Source organism: Durotheca rogersii (genome assembly GCF_024521655.1).
Source record: "Durotheca rogersii strain YMJ 92031201 chromosome Unknown GGS23scaffold_7, whole genome shotgun sequence".
NCBI lineage: Eukaryota > Fungi > Ascomycota > Sordariomycetes > Xylariales > Xylariaceae > Durotheca > Durotheca rogersii.
The window spans coordinates 15,249-34,469 of record NW_026251238.1 but is presented as its reverse complement, the minus strand read 5'-3'; the positions used below and the strand labels follow the sequence as shown (position 1 = coordinate 34,469).

The 19,221-nt window shown below is 56.0% G+C and overlaps 9 protein-coding genes across 9 annotated transcripts; 5 read left to right on the top strand and 4 right to left on the bottom strand.

Annotated features, from left to right (window-relative positions):
- The first annotated feature begins 4 nt into the window (after positions 1–4).
- Positions 5–2,901, top strand: GGS23DRAFT_562520 (uncharacterized protein). Its single transcript, XM_051516026.1, has 2 exons — positions 5–2,449; positions 2,505–2,901. Exon 1 carries the CDS (start codon positions 274–276, stop codon positions 2,170–2,172), a length of 1,899 nt encoding a protein of 632 aa, XP_051372712.1. The 5' UTR covers positions 5–273; the 3' UTR covers positions 2,173–2,449; positions 2,505–2,901.
- A 210-nt stretch (positions 2,902–3,111) lies between these two features.
- On the bottom strand, positions 3,112–3,668 carry GGS23DRAFT_477949 (uncharacterized protein). Its single transcript, XM_051514272.1, has one exon. It carries the CDS (start codon positions 3,511–3,513, stop codon positions 3,199–3,201), a length of 315 nt encoding a protein of 104 aa, XP_051372711.1. The 5' UTR covers positions 3,514–3,668; the 3' UTR covers positions 3,112–3,198.
- Positions 3,474–4,682, bottom strand: GGS23DRAFT_477998 (uncharacterized protein). The gene has a single exon (XM_051514273.1). It carries the CDS (start codon positions 4,432–4,434, stop codon positions 3,643–3,645), a length of 792 nt encoding a protein of 263 aa, XP_051372710.1. The 5' UTR covers positions 4,435–4,682; the 3' UTR covers positions 3,474–3,642.
- A 769-nt stretch (positions 4,683–5,451) lies between these two features.
- On the top strand, positions 5,452–7,725 carry GGS23DRAFT_478000 (uncharacterized protein). The gene is made up of 3 exons (XM_051514274.1): positions 5,452–5,801; positions 5,959–7,052; positions 7,111–7,725. Exons 2-3 carry the CDS (start codon positions 5,965–5,967, stop codon positions 7,625–7,627), a joined length of 1,605 nt encoding a protein of 534 aa, XP_051372709.1. The 5' UTR covers positions 5,452–5,801; positions 5,959–5,964; the 3' UTR covers positions 7,628–7,725.
- On the bottom strand, positions 7,089–9,398 carry GGS23DRAFT_562512 (NAD(P)-binding protein). The gene is made up of 3 exons (XM_051516025.1): positions 8,868–9,398; positions 8,282–8,788; positions 7,089–8,214 (listed from the first exon to the last, which is right to left on the bottom strand). Exons 1-3 carry the CDS (start codon positions 8,907–8,909, stop codon positions 7,789–7,791), a joined length of 975 nt encoding a protein of 324 aa, XP_051372708.1. The 5' UTR covers positions 8,910–9,398; the 3' UTR covers positions 7,089–7,788.
- Positions 9,399–10,233: 835 nt separating this feature from the next.
- Positions 10,234–11,954, bottom strand: GGS23DRAFT_562510 (major allergen Asp F2). Its single transcript, XM_051516024.1, has 3 exons — positions 11,150–11,954; positions 10,651–11,075; positions 10,234–10,593 (listed from the first exon to the last, which is right to left on the bottom strand). Exons 1-3 carry the CDS (start codon positions 11,571–11,573, stop codon positions 10,552–10,554), a joined length of 891 nt encoding a protein of 296 aa, XP_051372707.1. The 5' UTR covers positions 11,574–11,954; the 3' UTR covers positions 10,234–10,551.
- Positions 11,955–12,330: 376 nt separating this feature from the next.
- GGS23DRAFT_477715 (uncharacterized protein) lies at positions 12,331–13,381 on the top strand. The gene is made up of 2 exons (XM_051514271.1): positions 12,331–12,640; positions 12,710–13,381. The coding sequence occupies exons 1-2, from the start codon at positions 12,525–12,527 to the stop codon at positions 13,260–13,262; spliced, it is 669 nt and encodes a 222-aa protein (XP_051372706.1). The 5' UTR covers positions 12,331–12,524; the 3' UTR covers positions 13,263–13,381.
- Positions 13,382–14,398: 1,017 nt separating this feature from the next.
- Positions 14,399–16,307, top strand: GGS23DRAFT_604400 (Zip-domain-containing protein; the record flags this gene model as incomplete). The annotated part of the gene is made up of 7 exons (XM_051519596.1): positions 14,399–14,595; positions 14,697–14,801; positions 14,854–15,003; positions 15,068–15,195; positions 15,254–15,366; positions 15,435–15,654; positions 15,745–16,307. The coding sequence occupies 7 exons, from the start codon at positions 14,399–14,401 to the stop codon at positions 16,305–16,307; spliced, it is 1,476 nt and encodes a 491-aa protein (XP_051372705.1).
- Positions 16,308–16,756: 449 nt separating this feature from the next.
- On the top strand, positions 16,757–18,791 carry GGS23DRAFT_562496 (uncharacterized protein). Its single transcript, XM_051516023.1, has one exon. It carries the CDS (start codon positions 16,898–16,900, stop codon positions 18,497–18,499), a length of 1,602 nt encoding a protein of 533 aa, XP_051372704.1. The 5' UTR covers positions 16,757–16,897; the 3' UTR covers positions 18,500–18,791.
- Positions 18,792–19,221: the final 430 nt, after the last annotated feature.

Here is a 19,221-nt window from a genome sequence, read left to right as displayed (position 1 = left end):
GTCCCGAGCATAAAGAAGGCAAGGAGAGCTGGCTGCTACCTCTGCTGTTGAACCTATACTAAAATATGTCCGAGAACACCCCTTGTGGTCGAACACAGTCAGGAGACTACGTTGTTACATAACGATACGTTTGTTATTGACATGGAAGTTTATAAAGACAGTCCGGATCCGCGGCCCCGGAGCAGCTGAAGATGGCTCTAAGAAGTAGTCCGTGTTTGCATGAGAATCATGTGAACACCTGCGTTTGAGGCCAGACGCCCTTTGTTTCCAAGCATGTCTGGCCAAGAATCCCCTGTTGATCAACTATTACCCGCAATAGAACCCGGAGATCCCCACCGGCGCTGGAATAACAACGTTTATCAGCGGTGTCACGGCTGCTTGAGACGCACCCCAGATAGAAGGCATGCTAGATGTGTCCGGCCTACGCCCGGCCACGGGTGCCGCCACTGCAAGTCGGTAGGTCTTGTCTGCCTCTGGGAAGGGTTTCTCTTGCCTCCGGTCCCGGGTAAAGTAAAGCGCACAAGACCGACGCCGTGCGATAACTGTCGGGAAATCCAGGCGGCATGCGATTTTGGACGCCCATGTCTTCGGTGTGCACAATCGAATCAACATTGTGTGGGTGGCAGCATGACTAACTGCTTCCACCGAGGTACCCACAGCGACCAGTTCTATGGTTATTTCCTCAACCTCGGTTTCGGAGCGAGTGGGATCGATGATCCAAATACCGTCAAGCTCTGGTCCCAACCGCCTGACTATCACCTACAGTACCAGCAGTGGCTATTGTGGCAGAATAAGGACAATGGACTGAAGTCGGTTCTCTATCAAGAATATCTGACGGTAATTCGACTCACGCGAGATGTCATGTTGCGGGGAGTGTCACTAAATCTGGCCAGTATCATGGCACAACTGAGGCAGGATTACGAGGCCGGTGTCCTGGTAAACAAGTCTCAAGCTTGCCGGGATATTCATATGTATCTCTACCGAGAGAGCGTAGTGTTCCCGATATTTGACAACCCCGTCATGGAAGTGGCACCTGTCAGTATTCCCGAGGGGACCAAAATGGACATCTTAGAATGCCGAGCCTTAAACCCGAGCCCAGACGCCGAGCTCTCGTTCCTGGCGCCGTTGCGGAACGTAGCAAAGACGCCGATCGGTCGCCCCAGGTTGCCCGGCCCGGCACGACCGATTTACTGGGTACCTTGGGAACTAGATCCTGAGCAACTCCCGGTAATGCCTAACGGCCATCTGTACCCCCCGAACCACCCGAACATCGTCGACGTGGACCATCTCAAAAGGCCGCTACCCCCGCACCCGAACGAGAGCGGCGAGTCGGAGTTGTCGTCTATCCCGTACAACCGTATCTGGGACGACGGCGAGATGTATGAGGCGGACCACAGATGCCGGGTATCTTCGCAGACGGGTGAGGAATGCGGGAACCTGACGCGACGTGGCTGCGAAGATACGACCCACACTGGGCAGGGAATGCCGATATGCGACGCGTGCGAGGAGAAAAGCCGAATGGCATTCGCGCAGAGATTCGTGCACCTACTTGCACACCTCCGGGCGCATTTCTGTACGGCATGCGTGAATCAGGACCTGGTCACGCTCTTCACCGGCGCCGGCCACTCGATCTGGTTCGACTGGATGGCCTTCGGGGCGGCGTCGTCGCTCGACTTCTCGGCCCAGACACTAGTCGGCACAGGGTACACGAAGCGCGTGGGCGATTACATGGGCAACCCCCTCGACATGACCGGCTGCTCTTGCGCCGTCCTCTTTCTTGGGAGGCGCCTCTGCAACCCGCACCGGCTTGCCTATCTGATAAAAATGCAGCAGGCCGCGGACAACATGAGGGCGTACTGCAAGAACTTGTACGGGCGAATGGTCTGCCCGGCTTGTCGGATCCGGCCGGGCATGGATAGGTTTATGTTTCGGGGCCCCGATGGCGGCTCCGAAACCCCCATTCGGGTCTACGGCTGCTTGAACTGCCACCAGTTCGTATTTTCTAATAACCCCGCCTCAGCGACCGAGTTCTCCATGTCGAACCTCAACTCTCCGACAGCACCGCCGCCGTATACGCCCCGTCAGCACGAAAGGGACGAGAGGGTCCTGATCAGGACGCGACGTGGCGCGGTTTTGCTGAGGAAACGAGCGTCATTTGATGAGATGGAGTAGGCTCTGGGTCAGTGGCTAGGGGCCTCGCTGTTGCTCCTTCGACATCGCGATAGGTAAGAAATCGAGTCTGGCACGATAGTAGTCTTGGTTCTAGGTGTCAAATCCACCCACCACGCGTCCCTACGGAGAAAGCATGAGTGCCGACGACGCCGCGTAGTTTGTCTTGGTGTGCTAGTAGGTAGATATTTATCGACTGTTTATCGAGAAGACGGCATCTTGCGTGATAGATAGATTCGTAGATAGATTCGTAGCCAGACTCCGACTCTTGTCAGCCCACCTGCGCCTGGTGTTAGCTCAGCTGAGCATAGCAACACGAGATAGGTATCTTAGACAGTTATAATTAGTTCAGCAACTGCTTGTCGAGGCGGTGTTGCAGACTTTGACCTCTTCCCGTTCAGATTTCTAGCTGGTTGATTCTCGTAAGCTGTACGTGTAATGCGATAGGTAGGTACGTAACCGCGCCCGGAGGTTATATACCAGGTACCTAAGGTACCCATGAATTAATGTACCTAGGTACCTGCCTATTCGTTTAAACTTGCCGCACATGGGCAGCTGGTAGTCGTTCTTGGCGTAGCGTGTTTACAGCTGCATCCAGCTGATGATTCTGGCTCTCGCCCCTCGGTCACGGCCAAGTTTTGCAACCCCGGCTTATCTGTGATTTCTCTCGTGACAGGCCAGGAGACGAGTCAGTAGTGGTATTAAGCAGATAGCATTGCTAAGAGGCGAAATGGCCGCGGCGGGGATTCCATACGGATGATAGGCAAGTATATGCGCCTCGCTGTTCTTAGCGGTAGGACATGTGCCCAAGGCAGCGATCGGCAGATGGCAGGGCAATCGAGAGAACTGGGTAACGGCCGTCTTGTAACCTGGGTATCACACACCAGGAGGGTAGAGGTACCTATAGAACAGCGAGTTCTACGAACACCTACCTGATGTAGAAAACCACAACAATACAACATTTTCACTACCTCCAAAAATATCTTTTCATCACCCCCATCGTCCGGCGTTCCTCTCTGCGGGCACACGCTACACAATGAGAGCTTCCGCCGGAGCAACGAGGGCCAACCGGCACCCCCCGCTCATAGCCGGCACCGTCTCAACCCATCCCATCACTCGGCTACAAGCTCGTAGAGTGCTGACTTTCTGACATCGCACATACCTACAGACACATATGGGAATGCGATGGGGCGCAGCCAACATGTCTACCCTGCAAGGTAACCCGTCGGTGTTACCCTGAAATCGGCACCGTTCTCTTGACGAGCGACGCGCGAGGGCCAGAGTGAGAAGGCCGGGGAGAAGAAGGAGAGAAAAAGAGAGAGGGCATTGCCAGTTGATATGCATGTTGGGACCAAACGAAGGCAGGCTATACAACTATATTACTACCCAACCGTCGGCTCTGCTGGTTAGCCTGCATGCTGACTGCCACCCATTCGACCAATGCTACCCCGAGATCCCATACCATGAACACATCTACTCTCCCAGAATGAAGGCTCGTACCTTTCCTCGTCGCATATATGCCGCCGCATATAGTTGCCACTCTGGTAGCCGGCATGGTAGGCGAGTACCTGAGTTACCCGTCCAGGTCGGGTGGTAGTACCGAGATGGTCGTGTGGTTACCTTATTTTCGAATCTACCCACACCGTCTCTGGGATGAGGGGTTGTCTGAGATCCTCCAGACGGGAGCGACTGATTGCAATCCGGATACTGTCGTGTCTGCCGCATCCGTTTATAAAGACACATGCGCCTGCCCGTGTCTCGATCGCGCATCTTATGTCGTATCGGGAGGTGTCGCGTGGGAAGCTCTACAGGCACAGGCCTACATTGCCAGATACGGAAGCGTACGCGTAGAATACGCGGACTCGCGATCCTCTGTCTCCCACAGTGCACCGAGCGCCCGCCGAACGGGGCCGTGTTAGCGACGGCGGCTTCGTTCCCCTTGCGCAGGTCGATGATGCCGCGGGGGATTCCGATCGCGGCGAGCCGGGACAGCCGAGATGGACTGCGAAGGACCAATTCCGCAGCCAGGTACAAAAAGTCCTTCGACAAAGCGCCATGCACCGTCCCCGAGTTCACGCGGGCGCGCACATGCTGCCGACTCCTCTGGAGGCCGCACTCCTCGGCGACGGCGACCATTTGGACGTACCGGTTCCGTCTCGCGAAGGCGTAGCACTTCCAGGTGGCCATTACCGCCCCGGCGCGCAAAGGCGCTCGCCGACACCAAGTACTATGGCTGGCCAGGAGGTGAACGCACAGGTTGGGCATGTTATCATTGACTCGTCCGGGGACTTACCTACTAGGGGACTGCATATAGACGATCGTTGGGATGCCAATGGCTATTATGGGTCGGGAGGGAAGATCGAAGAGGAAAGTGTGGAAGAGCCTGAAAACTACAAGCCACCGGTTCTGAAAGGGGGATTCCTATATTCCCTCGCCTTGATTCTGGTTATACTGGCCGCTTTGGCTCAACTTGCTATCCAACTTCTCCCTCATGGTCCTGGGGTGGCCGTGTATCCCCAAAATGATCAGATCACGACCGACATCCAGCCACGGCTCGACTCTGATACAGTAGATATGCGCCCCTACGCAACAATATTCGGGCGGCAAAATAGTACGAAGACTTCGACGATTTCTACGACACCCACCACCTCCACAATACCTGCGATCCCCTCGACATCCACCGCATCCACCACTTCCACCACGTCTACCACATTTCCATCACCAGAACCTATACCTTCGATACCCCCTATACCTCCTACCATCATTCCGATACCCTCACCGCCACAGCCTTCGCCGCCAGTGGACCAGCCTGACGACCCTTCATCCAGTTCAACACTGCCGGAAGATGGTCGTCCAAGCACGTCCAAGACAATGAATCCATGGCCACAACCCTCGCCGCCATGGGATCAGCCTGACGACCCTTCATCTAGCTCGACACTGCTGGAAGACGGTCATCCGAGCACGTCCAAGACAACGAACCCATGGCCACAACCGACGCATCCGGAGCACCCCGGAGAAACCAGCGGCATCATCACACTTCCCGTAGAACTACCCATCACACTTCCTGTAGAATTGCCCATATCGACCGAAACGGAGCATCCCTCTCACACTCCTGAAGAACCGAAGCCACCTACGACCCCTATAGAGACTATCCCGTCTCCGTCGGTGCCCAGTATCAGCGCGACCTCCCGGGAACCGGGAAAAACCACGACGACAAAGGATTCAACCCTGACGCATCCCGCCCCTAACCCCACACATCACTCGTCCCAGACGTCTCCAAGCCGCCCCAGCCTCGAATCCCCTGTCCCGTCTGCCACATCTTCCAGAGAGACTATTGACATCCCAACGGACCCGTCCTTGGTGCCCATCACGACAATCACCGTTCTCCCAGACACGCCACCCAAAGCCCCCATCACTACAACGATAGTGACCTCAACGCGTCTTGAAGATGGGAGGTTTATCGAAACTTCTATGATAAGCACCATTCATAGTACTACCGAAGACGATGGCCCCTTGATGCTTTATACGATAACGAAATCGGACTCGCACGGCTTGCCAACTAGGACGGAGACCTTCCTCGCGCAAAGGATCTCGAGCACCTCAATCTTGACCGACGCGCAGGGGAACCCTACGTCCACGGTACCACTGATAGTCATTCGCCCACCCGGGAGGACGACTCTCACGAACAGGCAGCGAGTCGCGACGAAGACCGTGGATTTCTATCTCGATTGGATGACGCAGGTGCTGTCCGGCCCGGGGGGGAGCCCGACCGCCACCCGCACCTACCAGGTCACGATGACCATTTCCGCCTCCACGTATTACGACAAAAACGGCGTCGCGACCCTGACGCAGACCATACTCGTCCCGCTCGCGCTGCCGACAATGACGAGCACCTTCATCGTCGCGCCGCCGGCGCCGACAATCGGCCGGCAGAGCAAGCAGACCGTGCACGTCGCCACTATCCCCGACGGCACCTACTTCCTCGGGCTCATGCTCCCCGCCTGTGTGGCCGTCGCCGTTTCCGTCCTCGCCCGCGTCCTCCACCAGACCGCGAAGTTGTACCATCCCTTTCACGCGCTCGCCTCGTCGACCCGCGGCGCGCTCGCCCCCGACACCGTGTGCTTCCAGACCGCCGGCGCGTGGTGGGTCCCAGCGGCAGATGTGCGCCGCCTGCTGCGCGGCCGGGGCGTCCCGCTACTGCCTCTGACCGGCCTACTCGTGCTACTGGCCGCGGTTCTCGTGCCTCTGAGCTCGGACACGGTCGGCATCGTGCTCGAGGGGCCCGAGTGCGCGCCGGCGGACCAGGGCCGGGATGCGCTGCGCTGCGAGATGGTGCTCGCTGTGCGCTCCGTCGCGGCACAGCTTGTCGTCGCCGTCCTCGTGTCGATGGCGGCCCTCGTCGGCGCCGCCGCCCTCGTCCTACGGAAGTGGCCCACCGGGCTCGCGGCGAGCCCAAACCCCTGGAGCATGCTGCACGTGGCCGGGCTTGCGGCGAACAACGACATGCGGCTGCTGCTGCGCCGGCTGCGGAACAAGGCCGGCCGCGGGCGCCGCATCTCCAACCGCGAGGTAGCCACGGCCCTCGCAGACATCCCGTTCGTGCTCGACTACTGGAAGGACAATGGGGTTCTCAAGTATAGCATCCTCGTCATCAACGAAGAGGCGCAGTCGCTGGGACGGAGCGGCGGCAGGCCCGCTACCTACGGGGCGGCGGTGGTGGCGAGGGGGGCCAACGCGGCGCCCTTCTTCGTCCTCACGTGGGCGGGCCGGGTCCTCTTCCTCGGGCTACTGTGCGCCGTCCTGATCGGGCTCATGGTGTACAATATCGTGGGCGAGGGCGTCGGGTACATCGAGTTCATGATGGGGCGGTGGCGTATCCTACGGTTCGTATTCACCGCCGTCGGCGTCCTGATCTCGCTGATCTGGGGTTCCTTTTTCCAGGGTAAGTTGCACTGCCGGTACGACATCGGGAGATGGTGCTCCTGCTAACGAACGCCGGACAGCCGTCGCGTTCATCAGCCCTTACAGGCTACTCAGACGCAGCGGCCTCTTTAAGGGGAATATTATCCACATGACGCCTCCCACAAACCCCTTTAGCGGCATACGGTCCTCGCTGGCGCCCGGACAGCGAGACATTTACGCTGGGATCGTGGCCGCCACCGCGGTTCTATCTGAGATTCTCCCCGTGCTCCTCAGCACCGCGCTGGATAAGTGCACAGAGAGCTTCGTGGCCCACGAGGTGTGTTCCTGGATGGCGGTGGGTGTCTTGAGCATCATGATATTGGCAGTTGCCGGCTCCTTCTTCGTCGTCTGGCCGCATATGCCCATCGACCCGAGCACGTTGGCGGGGGCAATGTACTACGTGACAGACCCGACGACGGTAAGCGTTTTGTCTATGAGCCCATCCTCGGGGCTTTTGTTTGGTAGGGCGAGTCCGGGTACGGTTTCCGGGGTTTAGAGGGCGGCGTGAATAGGGGCAAAACATACATACCCAGGATCGGCGTTTGCGGGATGTATTTTCGGGGACACTATTTTGATACTATAGAAACTTTCCACGACAAAGCTTCGGGTTTGTAGAATACACTACAAGACCATATATACGCTCAGTGCTCCGCTTAACTAGTGGTACTTAAGACCCTTCTCGGCGCGATCGATGGCAGCCTTGGTCGACGCGTCAAGATCCTCTTTCGGGAGGCCCAAGACGTCATTATCGAGGCCCCGTCTATCCTCAAAGTTACCAGAGCCGTCCTTGAAAAAGAGCCTGCTGTACAGGAACTTGACAAACGCCGTCTGGTCGCCGCCCAAGACAAGCGCCCGGGCGTCCTGGAAGCGCTTGGTGCTGTCCTCATATGCGATCGTCCAATCGGATGCCTTCGTCCCGGTAACGCGGCAGACTACAGCGAACATATCCTTCTGGCTGAGTAGGTAGGATGAGACGTAGACGAACTTGTTCTTGTAGCCCGAGAGGCTCGGGCCACCTTCCACCTCCGGCTGAATCGGCAACGAGAGGAGCTTAGCCACGGCCCTTCCGGTCTGTGCCCAGGTCTAGGTAGGTAATGCCGGTTAGCATCCATCCGCCAAGCCATGTGAGGCGATGCGTCTTGTTACTCACGATGACGTTGATTTTTGTCTCGCCATCGTCGAAGAACGTCCAGGTGCGCTTCTTCCAGTCCATACCGAATGTTTCCGGGCCGGTGCCGAGGCTGTATTCGTACCAGAAGCTTGTGATCATACCGATCCACGAGCTCTTGCCCAGCTCCTCTATCAACTTTCGGGTGGCTATCTCGGCGTGTCCCAAGATGATATCGGTGCTCATCGCCTCGTCTGCCATGTCAGGGCTCCACTCGTTCGGCAAGACATAGGGGACATTGGCGGCGGCGGCGGCTCGGATGAGCTTCTCCTGCGTGCCCTGGGGAGCTCTGATATGCATGGTGATGATAAGGACCTCTTGGCCCTGTAGAGCGCTCACTAGTGTCGACTCGTCCTCGTAATCGACCTTGGCCACCTTTAGCCCGGCGGGGATTACAGCCTGGCTATCTTTACGTGTGACGGCCGTGATTTCGTGCTTTCCAGTCTTCAAGAGCTCCTCAACGATGTAGGTGCCAACCGTGCCAGCAGCCTAGCGGCAGAGAATCGTTAGCGAAAATACGATGCGTACACGTGTCTAGGTGTAATCGGCGTGGCCTTGGGTTCCTTACGCCGACGATGGCTACTTTCTTGACGTAGTTGTTCTGAGACATGATGATGAGGTCTTTTCGATAGGATTTAGACCGATGCAGTGTGTTTTGAGGCTCTCTGAGGGTCGATAATTGGGTAATGGCGGAGTGGTGCTGGATAGAGGGGATATTCTATGGGGAGCCAGCGTTCATTTTATACCTATCTAGACTGATGATGAGTGCCCGAATGTTACCCCGAGCCTACGTACCTATTGTATCCCTAGAACACCCATACCGATCGGCCCATGACCTCGAAGTATCCGACGCTGCCTCTCAGCTAGACAATGCGTCAAGTAAGCCATGCCCGGCCATAGTGAGGCATGCGGGGGTTGCCGGGTTTAGCTGGAGGTACCGCCGTCGGGGTTTAATAATTACCCCATTTAGAAAGGATATAGAAGAGCGAAGCTATTCCACAAATCGCCGCCATGATGGGAGCCTAACTGCAGTCTGGGCTTTGTAATCGGCAGCGAAGGGGTTAAGGAGATCTCGCTCTTTAGCAAAGCGCGAGTATTACTTGCTGAGCAACTACGGACCCACCGATCAACACCAGAGATTCCATACGTGCACGGGGTGTGCTGTTAGCTTATAAATCATACCTAGTCTCGTCGAGGGAGAACCTGTAGGGTGGAGCCCGCTGGTTAATATAGCTTACCCAGCCCGACAAGGCAACCGGTGGAATCTTCGCTGAGACAGTTATTCATGGTCGTGTCTCGGCCGAGGACAGGCATTACAGTCATTAGTTGTTTGGAAGTTGACTGGATTCTTGCTGGCGAGCAAGCCAAAGCCCGGGGACTCTAGAGACTCTGGGTATGATATCAAGCACTTAGGTATTAGTTTATGCGCCCACACTCGAGTAGTAGTTAAGAGCCTTCTGCTTGTGTGGTAGCATTGCCCACGGAGACAAAACTATACGTATAATAGGCTCGGCCTAATCAAGCCAGTCCGATCCCAACCCAGCCGGTTGATGACTGGAGCGGGGGGGGTTTTTTTCTTGTGAACTCTTGAATGAGCCATTCTTGTGGCTCACAAACGCTCCGCTAACACCCAGGTCCCGACTTGGCGTCGCGATGATTGTTATCCGATGATTTATCGGAATACCTATCCTACCTATAGGTGATCAGATCGACACCGGGGAGATAGATACCTACTAGCATGACGCGATAGCAGGGCACCCCTCGAGTCTGAGACCAGATGTAGGTAGGTACCTGACTAATAGTCAGGCATCGTTATTTATAATCATACCTGTGAGGTTTGGCCCTGGGGCGCGCGTAAAGGTCGTGGAAAGAGAAGAGAACATTACTGAGGCCAATACGACAGGGAGAGTCGGCTATCAAACGAGGTAGTTCTACCGAGAGAGTCTCATCCCGATACCTATTTAATACTGGCACAACGGTCTGAGGGGTCGTTCACAAGAGGACAATGGGAGGAGCAGCAAGAATACTGGGTAGCCTGAGCATAGAGGCTCGCATTTGCCATAATGGAATAAGATTAGCCACTCGGAGGAGCGGGACGTATCCGGATGTATCTACTAAGAATAATGAGGCGTAGACCGTCAAATATTATTAGTTGTCATTCCCAAGTGTCACCAATACTCGTGAACCCTGGCTGTTCTCCTTCAGCTCGACAACTACGAAGTCGGGACGTGCTGAGAGTGAATAGTTATAACCTATGTGCAGTGCTCGGTGCCATCGGCGTGAGTGTGGCATTCCTATTCGACGTCTTTATTAGCGAAACGTTCTATCGGAGGACGCTAGATCACGCGTACCGTGCCCGCGGTGGTGGTGGCTGAGGCACCCGAGTCGGTCGTCGGCGAGGGCGCGGCGGGGGCCTCCGGCTCTGGAGCCTTCCCGGTGCAGCCCTCGCCCGGGAGGGAGATGTCGTAGGCATAGACACCCAAGGCGAAGTATTGTAAGGTATGTGAGTTGCGCACCGCCTCGGCCGGGTTGCTAACAGCCAACTCAAGGCAGTCGTTGTAAGTGTCGGCGTAATGATCGACGATCCCCTCGCCGATGGCCGGGAGATGGTACAGGCGGTGGACTAGGTCGGACCCGAAATAGAAGTTGAGCTTGCCGGCAGCAACCGAATATCCGTAACCGCAAAGCCCCTCGAGCGGCATGCGGCTCGTGAAGGAAAGGGGGCAGATGACGGTCTCCTGGGTGGCATTATCTCCGCGCCAGTGTCCCGCCCGGCCTGTGGTCAGTGTTAGCGAAAATGTAGGTATTGTTCACAGCCGCCCTGGAGTGCTGCTCGCGCCCCCAACTCACCAGGCTGTTGGCAGTTGCCGTCGATGTCATCGCAGCGGAACCAGATGCCACCACGGTCAGCATTCACAATCCTATCGTACCACCCGACGGCTTCCGCGGTGGGCGCCTCGCCGAAGTACTTAACGTAAAATTTCGAGGAACTTCTGAACCGCAGGATGTGTTGCTTCGCATGTTGTGCGAGCGTGATGGCCTCGTGGAGACCCCGCGACAGGAGGGCTCTCTGGGTCGCGTTGCAGGAACTGTGGATGGGATACCGCTCGGTGGCGCCCGCCGCCCAATTGTACGTGGTCGGGGCCGGGGTTGGCGACGTGACGGTCTCAGTCACCGTAACGGCAGCTTGCCGTATAGGTAGCCTAGCAGTCAACCCAGCGCCAACGTTGACGCCTAGGCATACTAGGAGAGCAGTTCCCACGGAGTATTGCATCTTCAACGATTGATCTAAGGATCAGCAATCTTGAAGTATTAAAACTGGGGAATGCAACGGTGGCTTGCTGCGAGGCCCCTGAGGCAACTTGGTTATCGGTCGTCCTCCAGAGACAGGCGCATCGAGGCAGGTTTTAATATAGCTGCTCCTTGTGGGAAGGGTATCGTGGCCCTCCCGCCCGTCCCTGACGAAAATCGCAACCCTTCCGGACATTGCCAGTTTCCTTGACACACTCTATAAGCTCCTCTGGCCGCAGCTAACGTGAATAGGAGAGTTCCCACAACTACACCGAGCATGACCAGAGCGAGGTTGGGAAGCTAGACAACTTAGCATCGGTCATAACCGGAGAACCTTCCCATGCCAAGATGGCATCAACTAATATCGGACCTGTCGCTTCTAGAGAAAAGGCCAAGATGCGGTAGCCTGCGAGCCCCCCCCCCCCCCCCCCCCCCTTCGCATCCCCGGGATAGCCATCAAGGTGTTCGCTCCGTAGGCCTCGCTACTACGTGGTATACGACCTGCGAGCAGCCTTAACACCTGACCCACGGATCCAGCTGGGATGACTCGCCTCAGGTCTACTACGTAGTACGATGCCACAGGGCCGCTAATAGGATCGAGATTATTCAGGAAAGTTGGCTTGACAGAACCTCTGCGGTCGTGGGTCGGCCTAACATCCCTGGCCGCAACTAATCAGCTCACGTCGTCCGTTAACCGAAAGGACTATCGCGGCTCCATTCAGGACTAACTTCCGGAAACGGCTTGTTCTCGCTCGTCCCCTAACCTGGCTTGACTCCATGCTGGCTCCTCTTCCTGGCCCGTGGAGGAAAAGCTAGTGAGCTGAACAACTGCATGTATATAAGTGGACTCTATGCGCAGTTCGGAGTAGGGCTACCGTCCAACCCACCTCTTTCTACACCCACATCGTCAAGTTTCGTGTGAAAGTCTTTCAAGATGCCTAGCTTCACTGTGGTTCTTGCCGCTCTTTTCGCCGCTTCTAAGGCTCTCGCCCAGACCCTGCCCTCTTTCCCTACTGCCTCCTTCGGCTGTGAGCCGCACGGCGACCACTGGTAGGTTATACTCCCCCTCATCCCCCCCACCGTATGTTGAGACTTTTAAGAGGCTGACATCTCGGTCAGGCACTGTGAGGGGGCGGTTACCAACACCGGTACCGCAGGGGATGTGTCTAGCACGGGCACCACCTTCGTTACTTCGGCCACGGATGCGCCCGTAATTATTTCCAGCAACTCTCACGGCCACGGTGATGAGTCCGTAACTCTGTCGCCCAGCCCCACGGAGTCGGTCGGTTGTGAGCCCCACGGCGATCACTGGCATTGCGAGGGCACCGCGTCCACCACGCCGGCGCCCATCAGCAGCGCAACCAGCAGCCCCACCAGCAGTGGCCATGATGACCATGACCACGACCACGACCACACCACGAATTCCTCTATGGGAACCGTTACGCTTGCGCCTAGCCCGACTGAGTCCGTCGGTTGCGAGTCTCACGGCGACCACTGGCATTGCGAAGGCCCTGCTGTTCCCACCAACTCTGTTCCCGCCACCTCTCCTCCCGTCAACGCTACCTCTACCACTTCATCGCCGCCCATCCCGACGGCAGGCGCTGCAAAACTGGGCATGGGGGGCATGGCTATTGCTGGTGGACTCGCTATGGCTGTCGGAATGGGTCTTTGAAGGCTGTCCTGATATCTTAATATTACCTATATTAAACCGCAGAAGAGGCCGGGGGGGGATATAACGCACACTTAGTCCTGAGACGCAAAATAAATACTCTCTTACTGCATAACTCGCTTCCGCATAGTTGTGAATACAGCTTTAAAAAGGGCTTGAGTTTCAAGGGGCTACAGCCCTCTACAGAATCAGAGCCTTCAACGACCTACGGTAGTATACCTAAGGCCCCAGCCTCCCCTCCTCACGCAAATACGTCGATAGATAGATGTATGGGGTACAACGAGTCGACACATATCGTGTCTTTTAGCGGCGGCGTATGAGTGTATGCGTATATAGGACATTCAAGGCATCGGCATAGGACGTCTAGGTGTGTGTATGTGTCTGTGGGGATTCGGCGTGAGCACTTATTATTTCGTATAGGTATAGATCGGCACGATGACCTGCGTTTTGATAAATTACCTGTTTGTATTTTGCTTCGTCTCGATATCCATGCCGTCCCGCAGCGGATTCCACCCATTCGTAGCCTAGTAAACGAGAAAATATTTTCTCCCTCGGCGTTATCGATTGTGTCCACATGTCTACGGGGTGTTGCCCGGTGGCTTCCAACTCGCCCGAGAGAGGAGACGAATAAAACGTCAAGAGCCCCGTGAAAACACGAGGTAGCTTCTGGCAGGCCGTGATCTCAGTGTTGCCCCGTTTGGTGTGTGTCCATCAAGGTCCTCAAGTTCGAGCGTTGCAGGACTTATAACGGCGCAATAACAGGTCTGCCAAGGACTCGAAGGATGGCCAAGGACGGCGATGTGGGGGATACAACACGCCCGGGATGAGCCTCGAGAAAACCATTACTAGCAACACCTTCCTAAGGCGATGAGGAGCTGAGACACCTTGGTGGCCCATCAGGACACAGTCAGGATACTTGCCCACCTTGTGGTCCAACTGACATCTGCGTCCCTCCGTCATCCCGTTGCACATGCGAATATATAGGCGCCTAGGTGAGCGATGCTATAGCCAGCTCCGTTCAGCTCGAGAGCCGCGTCCGCACATTCCTGAGGTGGCTCGCATCACGCGCAGCGCATACATATTATCGACCAGAGAGCGACACACAGTCCCGCTGAGGAGGCCGTACACCCTGCCGCAAAATGAGCTTTCTCCCGGGTCGGTTGACCACGATGTCCCTCTTCTTTATCCTCTCGTTGGGTAGTATCCCCCACGCGACGGCGTCGTACCTCTCCTCCGGGGCGAGGCCGATCCCGACCATCACGGAAGCCCACCTACTTCCTCGGGCCACGGAAAGCTTCACTGCCGTGTCAGAGTGTCATAAGCACAGCACCGCAGTGTAGGTATTTTTCTTCTTTTTGGGGGGAGGGCTTAACCCCCCCCCAGAAGAGGCTGGACAACTGACGACGTGAGCGCATATTGACAAATCCTATCGGGTAGATACTGCATGTACGGCGCGACGGAACTTCAAGTGGTGGTGCCGGCAACGATAACCGGAGAACTTCCACCCACTTACACCGACTGCCATAGCCACGGCTCTGACTCGTAGGTTGAAACATCCAGCCTTTACCGGAAGTTATAATAATGACAGAGTTAGATACTGCGTTGGACCAGATGGAAATGATGTCCAAGTCCTCAGCCTACCTAGCAGCAGCTCTGAATCTGGTGACTCCTCGGGATCCGAAACAAATAGTGATTCTCAAGATGAAAGCGCGGGACTGAACTGTCACTTTCACGCGGGTGTCGAGTAAGCGTTGTTCTAACCGGTCTCACCCCACCGTGAGCCTATTTCTAATTGTGGTGATGAATAGACACTGCGTCGGCGAGGGACAGGGCGAAGGATCGGCTAGTCCTGTATCATGCTTGCGCCGAGATCGAGAGTACAACGTCCCCCTTCGTATCGGCCTACTCTTCGTCATACTCGTTACTAGTTTCATCGGTAAGTACTCACGTCATGCTAGACCTCGAAGGAGGAGTCGACTTACGATAAACCACAGGTGTTGTCGCACCTATATTCCTCAAGCCGGTGTTGTCCTCGAAGTTCGAAATAGTCTTCATTATCCTCAAGCAATTTGGTACTGGCGTGATCATCGCAACAGCGTTTGTCCATGTGAGAATCCAAAGTCGACGGCGATTAGTATGTCGAAAAAAGTTCGATATACTGATTCTTCCTTCTAGCTCTTCACTCACGCGCAACTCATGTTCACCAATGAGTGCATTGGTACAATCGAGTACGAGGCAGTGACTGCTGCCATCGTCATGGCCGGATTGTTCCTATCGTTCGTAGTCGAAACGGCCAGCCATCGCATCGCCCAGAAATTCCGGGACAGGTCTCGGTACAATGACGACATCGTTGGCGTTGCCGTGCTCGAGGCCGGTATCATATTCCATTCGCTGCGTGAGTTATCAACCCCAAACTATCGAGAGGCGCACATACATCGACACACAACCTCTCTCTCTCCCTCCTTAACTAACTCGGTTCCTGCAGTTATCGGTCTTACTCTAGTAGTTGCTGGGGACAGCTTCTTCATCACTCTGTTCATTGTCATTCTGTTCCACCAGATGTTCGAAGGCATCGCTCTCGGAACACGCATTGCCTCCATCGGGGACCGAGCTAAGGGTGCGAGAGAGGGCGCCGCTCATGTGCTGGCGACGGCAGGAAAAGACGCTTCCGAGCAGGGGCAAGAAGCTACGGCTGCGGATGGCAACGCAGATTCCGTAGACGAAGGCAAAAATTGGAAATCCCTGTCGCTGACCAAGAAACTGATCATGGCCAGCGCCTTCGCCGTGATAACCCCTATCGGCATGGCGATCGGGATCGGGGTTCTCAACCAATTCAACGGCAACGACCCGCAGACGTTGATCGCCCTGGGCACCCTGGACGCGCTGTCTGCTGGTATCCTCGTCTGGGTTGGCGTTGTGGAGATGTGGGCGGCAGACTGGATGTTTGACGGCGAACTGGCACACGCCGGACCTGTCGTCACGGCTCTCGCCGGACTCGGCCTTATCGCGGGCATGGTTCTGATGAGTTTCCTGGGCAAATGGGCATAACGGTTGGGCCTCGACGGCGCGTCACATGTGATGGCAACAGTTGATTGATTAGCTGAGATGAAGATACACCGTCCCGAGTTGGAGAAATGTATATTATTTAGGCGATACTCAGATTCCCAGGAAGACAATCCACCTGTTCGACAGCTCATCGTGGCGTTCAGCGTCTCCTTTCGTGTCGTCTTACGATTGCCGCGGCGATATACATAGGGGGTGAGGTCTTGCTTTGACGCACGCAATGTAGTATAAGTTGTCTTGGAGAGGGGTGTTGAGGCAAGGAGGGTATATCGTATTCGCAGGTTCTCGGCATCTGATGGGTGTTGGTTAGCCAACTCCTCTTTCAATCCCCCTTTAGTTGAATTGTGGCCGTCTCTATCAACTTAGACTTGGTATGTCCATATCGCCTTAGAACATAATACCCTATTCAGCGCGTGGGCGTGTACGTACCCATCTACCCGAACTTCCGCACTTAGCGACAGCTTATCTCCGCCGCCACGTTCAGTTCAACCACCGCCCTCAGTATTCATTACTACGGTCCGGCAAGACCTGCAAGATGACTTCCCCACGGTCAGTTAACAGTTCCGAGGGTTGCAATGGCTAAAGGAGTGGTGCTTGCATACGTTTGCGTCCGATGCGCTCTCAATTCGTTGACGACCCGAACCTCTCTCGTTCCCGGCTTCGTCCAATTGAGGAAATATACGACCGAATCTCCCGTCGCACCAACCGCCCAACCATCGACGCGCAAACACGAAGGGCCTGCGGATGGGAATACGAATTCAGAGCCGGGGCCTATGGCACGCCTCCTCGAAGATGCCACGGAGGAAGTCCTACTCACAGGAGGCAGTGCGGGTCGAAGGGCGATCGAAGACGCCGGTTTCTCAGAAGAGTTGAAGGAACGCCTACTTGCTAGGGTAAAAGACGCACAGTTCCGGTCAGCGCACGCCTCAGCGTTCACCGAAGCCAATATGCCCTCCGCCGCTGGTGAAGGTAGTCGTCTTACTGCCATAAGTGAGCCGTGGACCGGCACCGAAACGACCGGAGATGCTGTCCTACGAATGCTCGACGACGCGCATAAACCGCTGAAGCGGGAGCTACGAGGTCGCCCAAAGATACCCGATCTCCAGCCGGTCGATATGCGAATAAGGCAGGATCCCAAGGTGAGCCCTGGGTACAGAGCAGCCAACGCTAGAGATAAGGCCTCCGTATACGCAGGCATGGGCATGAAAAAGCTTCAGGAGGGCCTAAGTGAGCAAGAGAAGGAGGCAATGAGGCAGGAGTTCCGCGACCGCTTTCGGCCGGCGGCTCGCGCCCTGCCGAGTACACTAACGGGATTGGCGTCGCTCGCGAACGAGAGAATTGAAGACGCGATGGCGAGGGGGCAGTTCAAGGACATCCCGCGGGGCAGGGGCGTCGAGCGCGACACGAGATCCGACAATCCTTTCATCGACACAACAGAGTACATCATGAACAAGATGATCAAGCGCCAGGAGATCGTGCCGCCGTGGATCGAGAAGCAGCAGGAGCTTGCGAAAGCAGCGCATACCTTCCGGGCGCGACTCCGGAGTGATTGGAAACGCCACGCAGCTCGGATGATTTCCAGCAAAGGGGGGTCGCTTGAGGATCAGATGAATAGGGCGAGAAAGTATGCGAAGGCAGAGGAGAGTCATAACCCGCGAAAATGCAACGTAGATCAGATAACGGTGCCTACGAACTCGACCGACGACCCAGTCATGGTCAAAACGCGACAGCAAACACCGGTAGAAACGGTAACCGAGATAACGCCGGAGGTGGCTGACAACGGAACAGGATCGGAGGAGGCGCCGTCGCCACTCCCTTTCCGAGACGCTGACTGGCTGGCTACGGAACAGTCCTACATGGATCTCTCTATCAATCACCTCAATACGCTCACGCGATCTTATAATTTGATGGCGCCCGAGCTCGCTAAGAAGCCGTATTTCTCCCTCGAGCGAGAACTGAACAACTGCTACGCTGACGTTGCGCCCCAACTCGCAGAGGCTATTCGCGATAGGGCCTCTCGACCTGCGAGATCTCTAGCGGACAACGGCGGACACGCACCAAGCATCTTGGACCGCTTCGGGAAGGGCGGTGAGACTACTAAGGTATACGACTCTAAGAGTCCTCATTACGGATTTAGGGAGATGTGGCGCGATTTCTGGAATCGCCAAGCGAATTGATGAGGCGGCCCCGTTGGACGGCTACAAGGCAAGTAATGGGCCTTGTCCCTGATGTAGCTAGCTATGCGACTCCGTAGTAGGTAGGTAGGCAAGCCGCACGGGTGCAGTGTGATGGGAAGGTCGGAGAGGGAGGAGACCCGATACTCTCCCTTCCCACGATAATACATATAGCTCTAGCACGAAGTTGACTCCTGTAATGATACTTAGATAAAGTAAAAAATAAAAAATAAAATACGGACGCGGAGAGGTCGGCGATGTAGTCGAGACCCAGCGGCTTCCTTATTCGCCTCACATGCTACCCCAGGCCACCCCGGACAACGCAATGCAGGAATCTGAGAATCCTGAGAATCCCATCGTCCCTGGGAGCTGGAATGCCTTCGCGGTATCTCGATCCGAGTCGGTAGAACGGTGCGGCATGCTGGGAGGGCGACAAATCAAAGCTCGCCGATGGCAATCAAGCATTCCGTGCGCATGTACCCTTCGGACCAAAGGGGGAATCTGGTAGCACTCGGGCCGAGCCGTCGTCAAGGGACTGCGTGCTATAGCCGAATTAATGTGGCGAAGGAGGATTCGGCGGCGTCATCATAGCATTATGGTGAGGGTAGGTAGCATCACGCATGCCGAAGGCCGCACCACAGGCCGCACAGGAGGGGACGCAGAATTGCGACCAGAAACGAGCAGAAGAGAAAGGTTGTGGTGCACAGCACAGGTCCCTATAAAGC

Bases quoted from the DNA above. Each gene is read 5' to 3' on its own strand.
- GGS23DRAFT_562510 (XM_051516024.1), bottom strand. From the start codon at position 11,573: ATGCAATACTCCGTGGGAACTGCTCTCCTAGTATGCCTAGGCGTCAAC. The intron at 11,076-11,149 runs GTGAGTTGGGGG...CACTGACCACAG, and splicing joins CGGCAACTGCCAACAGCCTG to GCCGGGCGGGACACTGGCGC. The intron at 10,594-10,650 runs GTACGCGTGATC...GACGTCGAATAG, and splicing joins CCACCACCACCGCGGGCACG to GAATGCCACACTCACGCCGA.
- GGS23DRAFT_562512 (XM_051516025.1), bottom strand. From the start codon at position 8,909: ATGTCTCAGAACAACTACGTCAAGAAAGTAGCCATCGTCGGC. The intron at 8,789-8,867 runs GTAAGGAACCCA...CTCTGCCGCTAG, and splicing joins AGAAAGTAGCCATCGTCGGC to GCTGCTGGCACGGTTGGCAC. The intron at 8,215-8,281 runs GTGAGTAACAAG...TTACCTACCTAG, and splicing joins AGACAAAAATCAACGTCATC to ACCTGGGCACAGACCGGAAG.
- GGS23DRAFT_562520 (XM_051516026.1), top strand. From the start codon at position 274: ATGTCTGGCCAAGAATCCCCTGTTGATCAACTATTACCCGCAATAGAA.
- GGS23DRAFT_477998 (XM_051514273.1), bottom strand. From the start codon at position 4,434: ATGCCCAACCTGTGCGTTCACCTCCTGGCCAGCCATAGTACTTGGTGT.
- GGS23DRAFT_478000 (XM_051514274.1), top strand. From the start codon at position 5,965: ATGACCATTTCCGCCTCCACGTATTACGACAAAAACGGCGTCGCGACC. The intron at 7,053-7,110 runs GTTCGTATTCAC...TCCTTTTTCCAG, and splicing joins GGGCGGTGGCGTATCCTACG to GGTAAGTTGCACTGCCGGTA.
- GGS23DRAFT_477715 (XM_051514271.1), top strand. From the start codon at position 12,525: ATGCCTAGCTTCACTGTGGTTCTTGCCGCTCTTTTCGCCGCTTCTAAG. The intron at 12,641-12,709 runs GTAGGTTATACT...CATCTCGGTCAG, and splicing joins GAGCCGCACGGCGACCACTG to GCACTGTGAGGGGGCGGTTA.
- GGS23DRAFT_562496 (XM_051516023.1), top strand. From the start codon at position 16,898: ATGGCTAAAGGAGTGGTGCTTGCATACGTTTGCGTCCGATGCGCTCTC.
- GGS23DRAFT_477949 (XM_051514272.1), bottom strand. From the start codon at position 3,513: ATGCATATCAACTGGCAATGCCCTCTCTCTTTTTCTCTCCTTCTTCTC.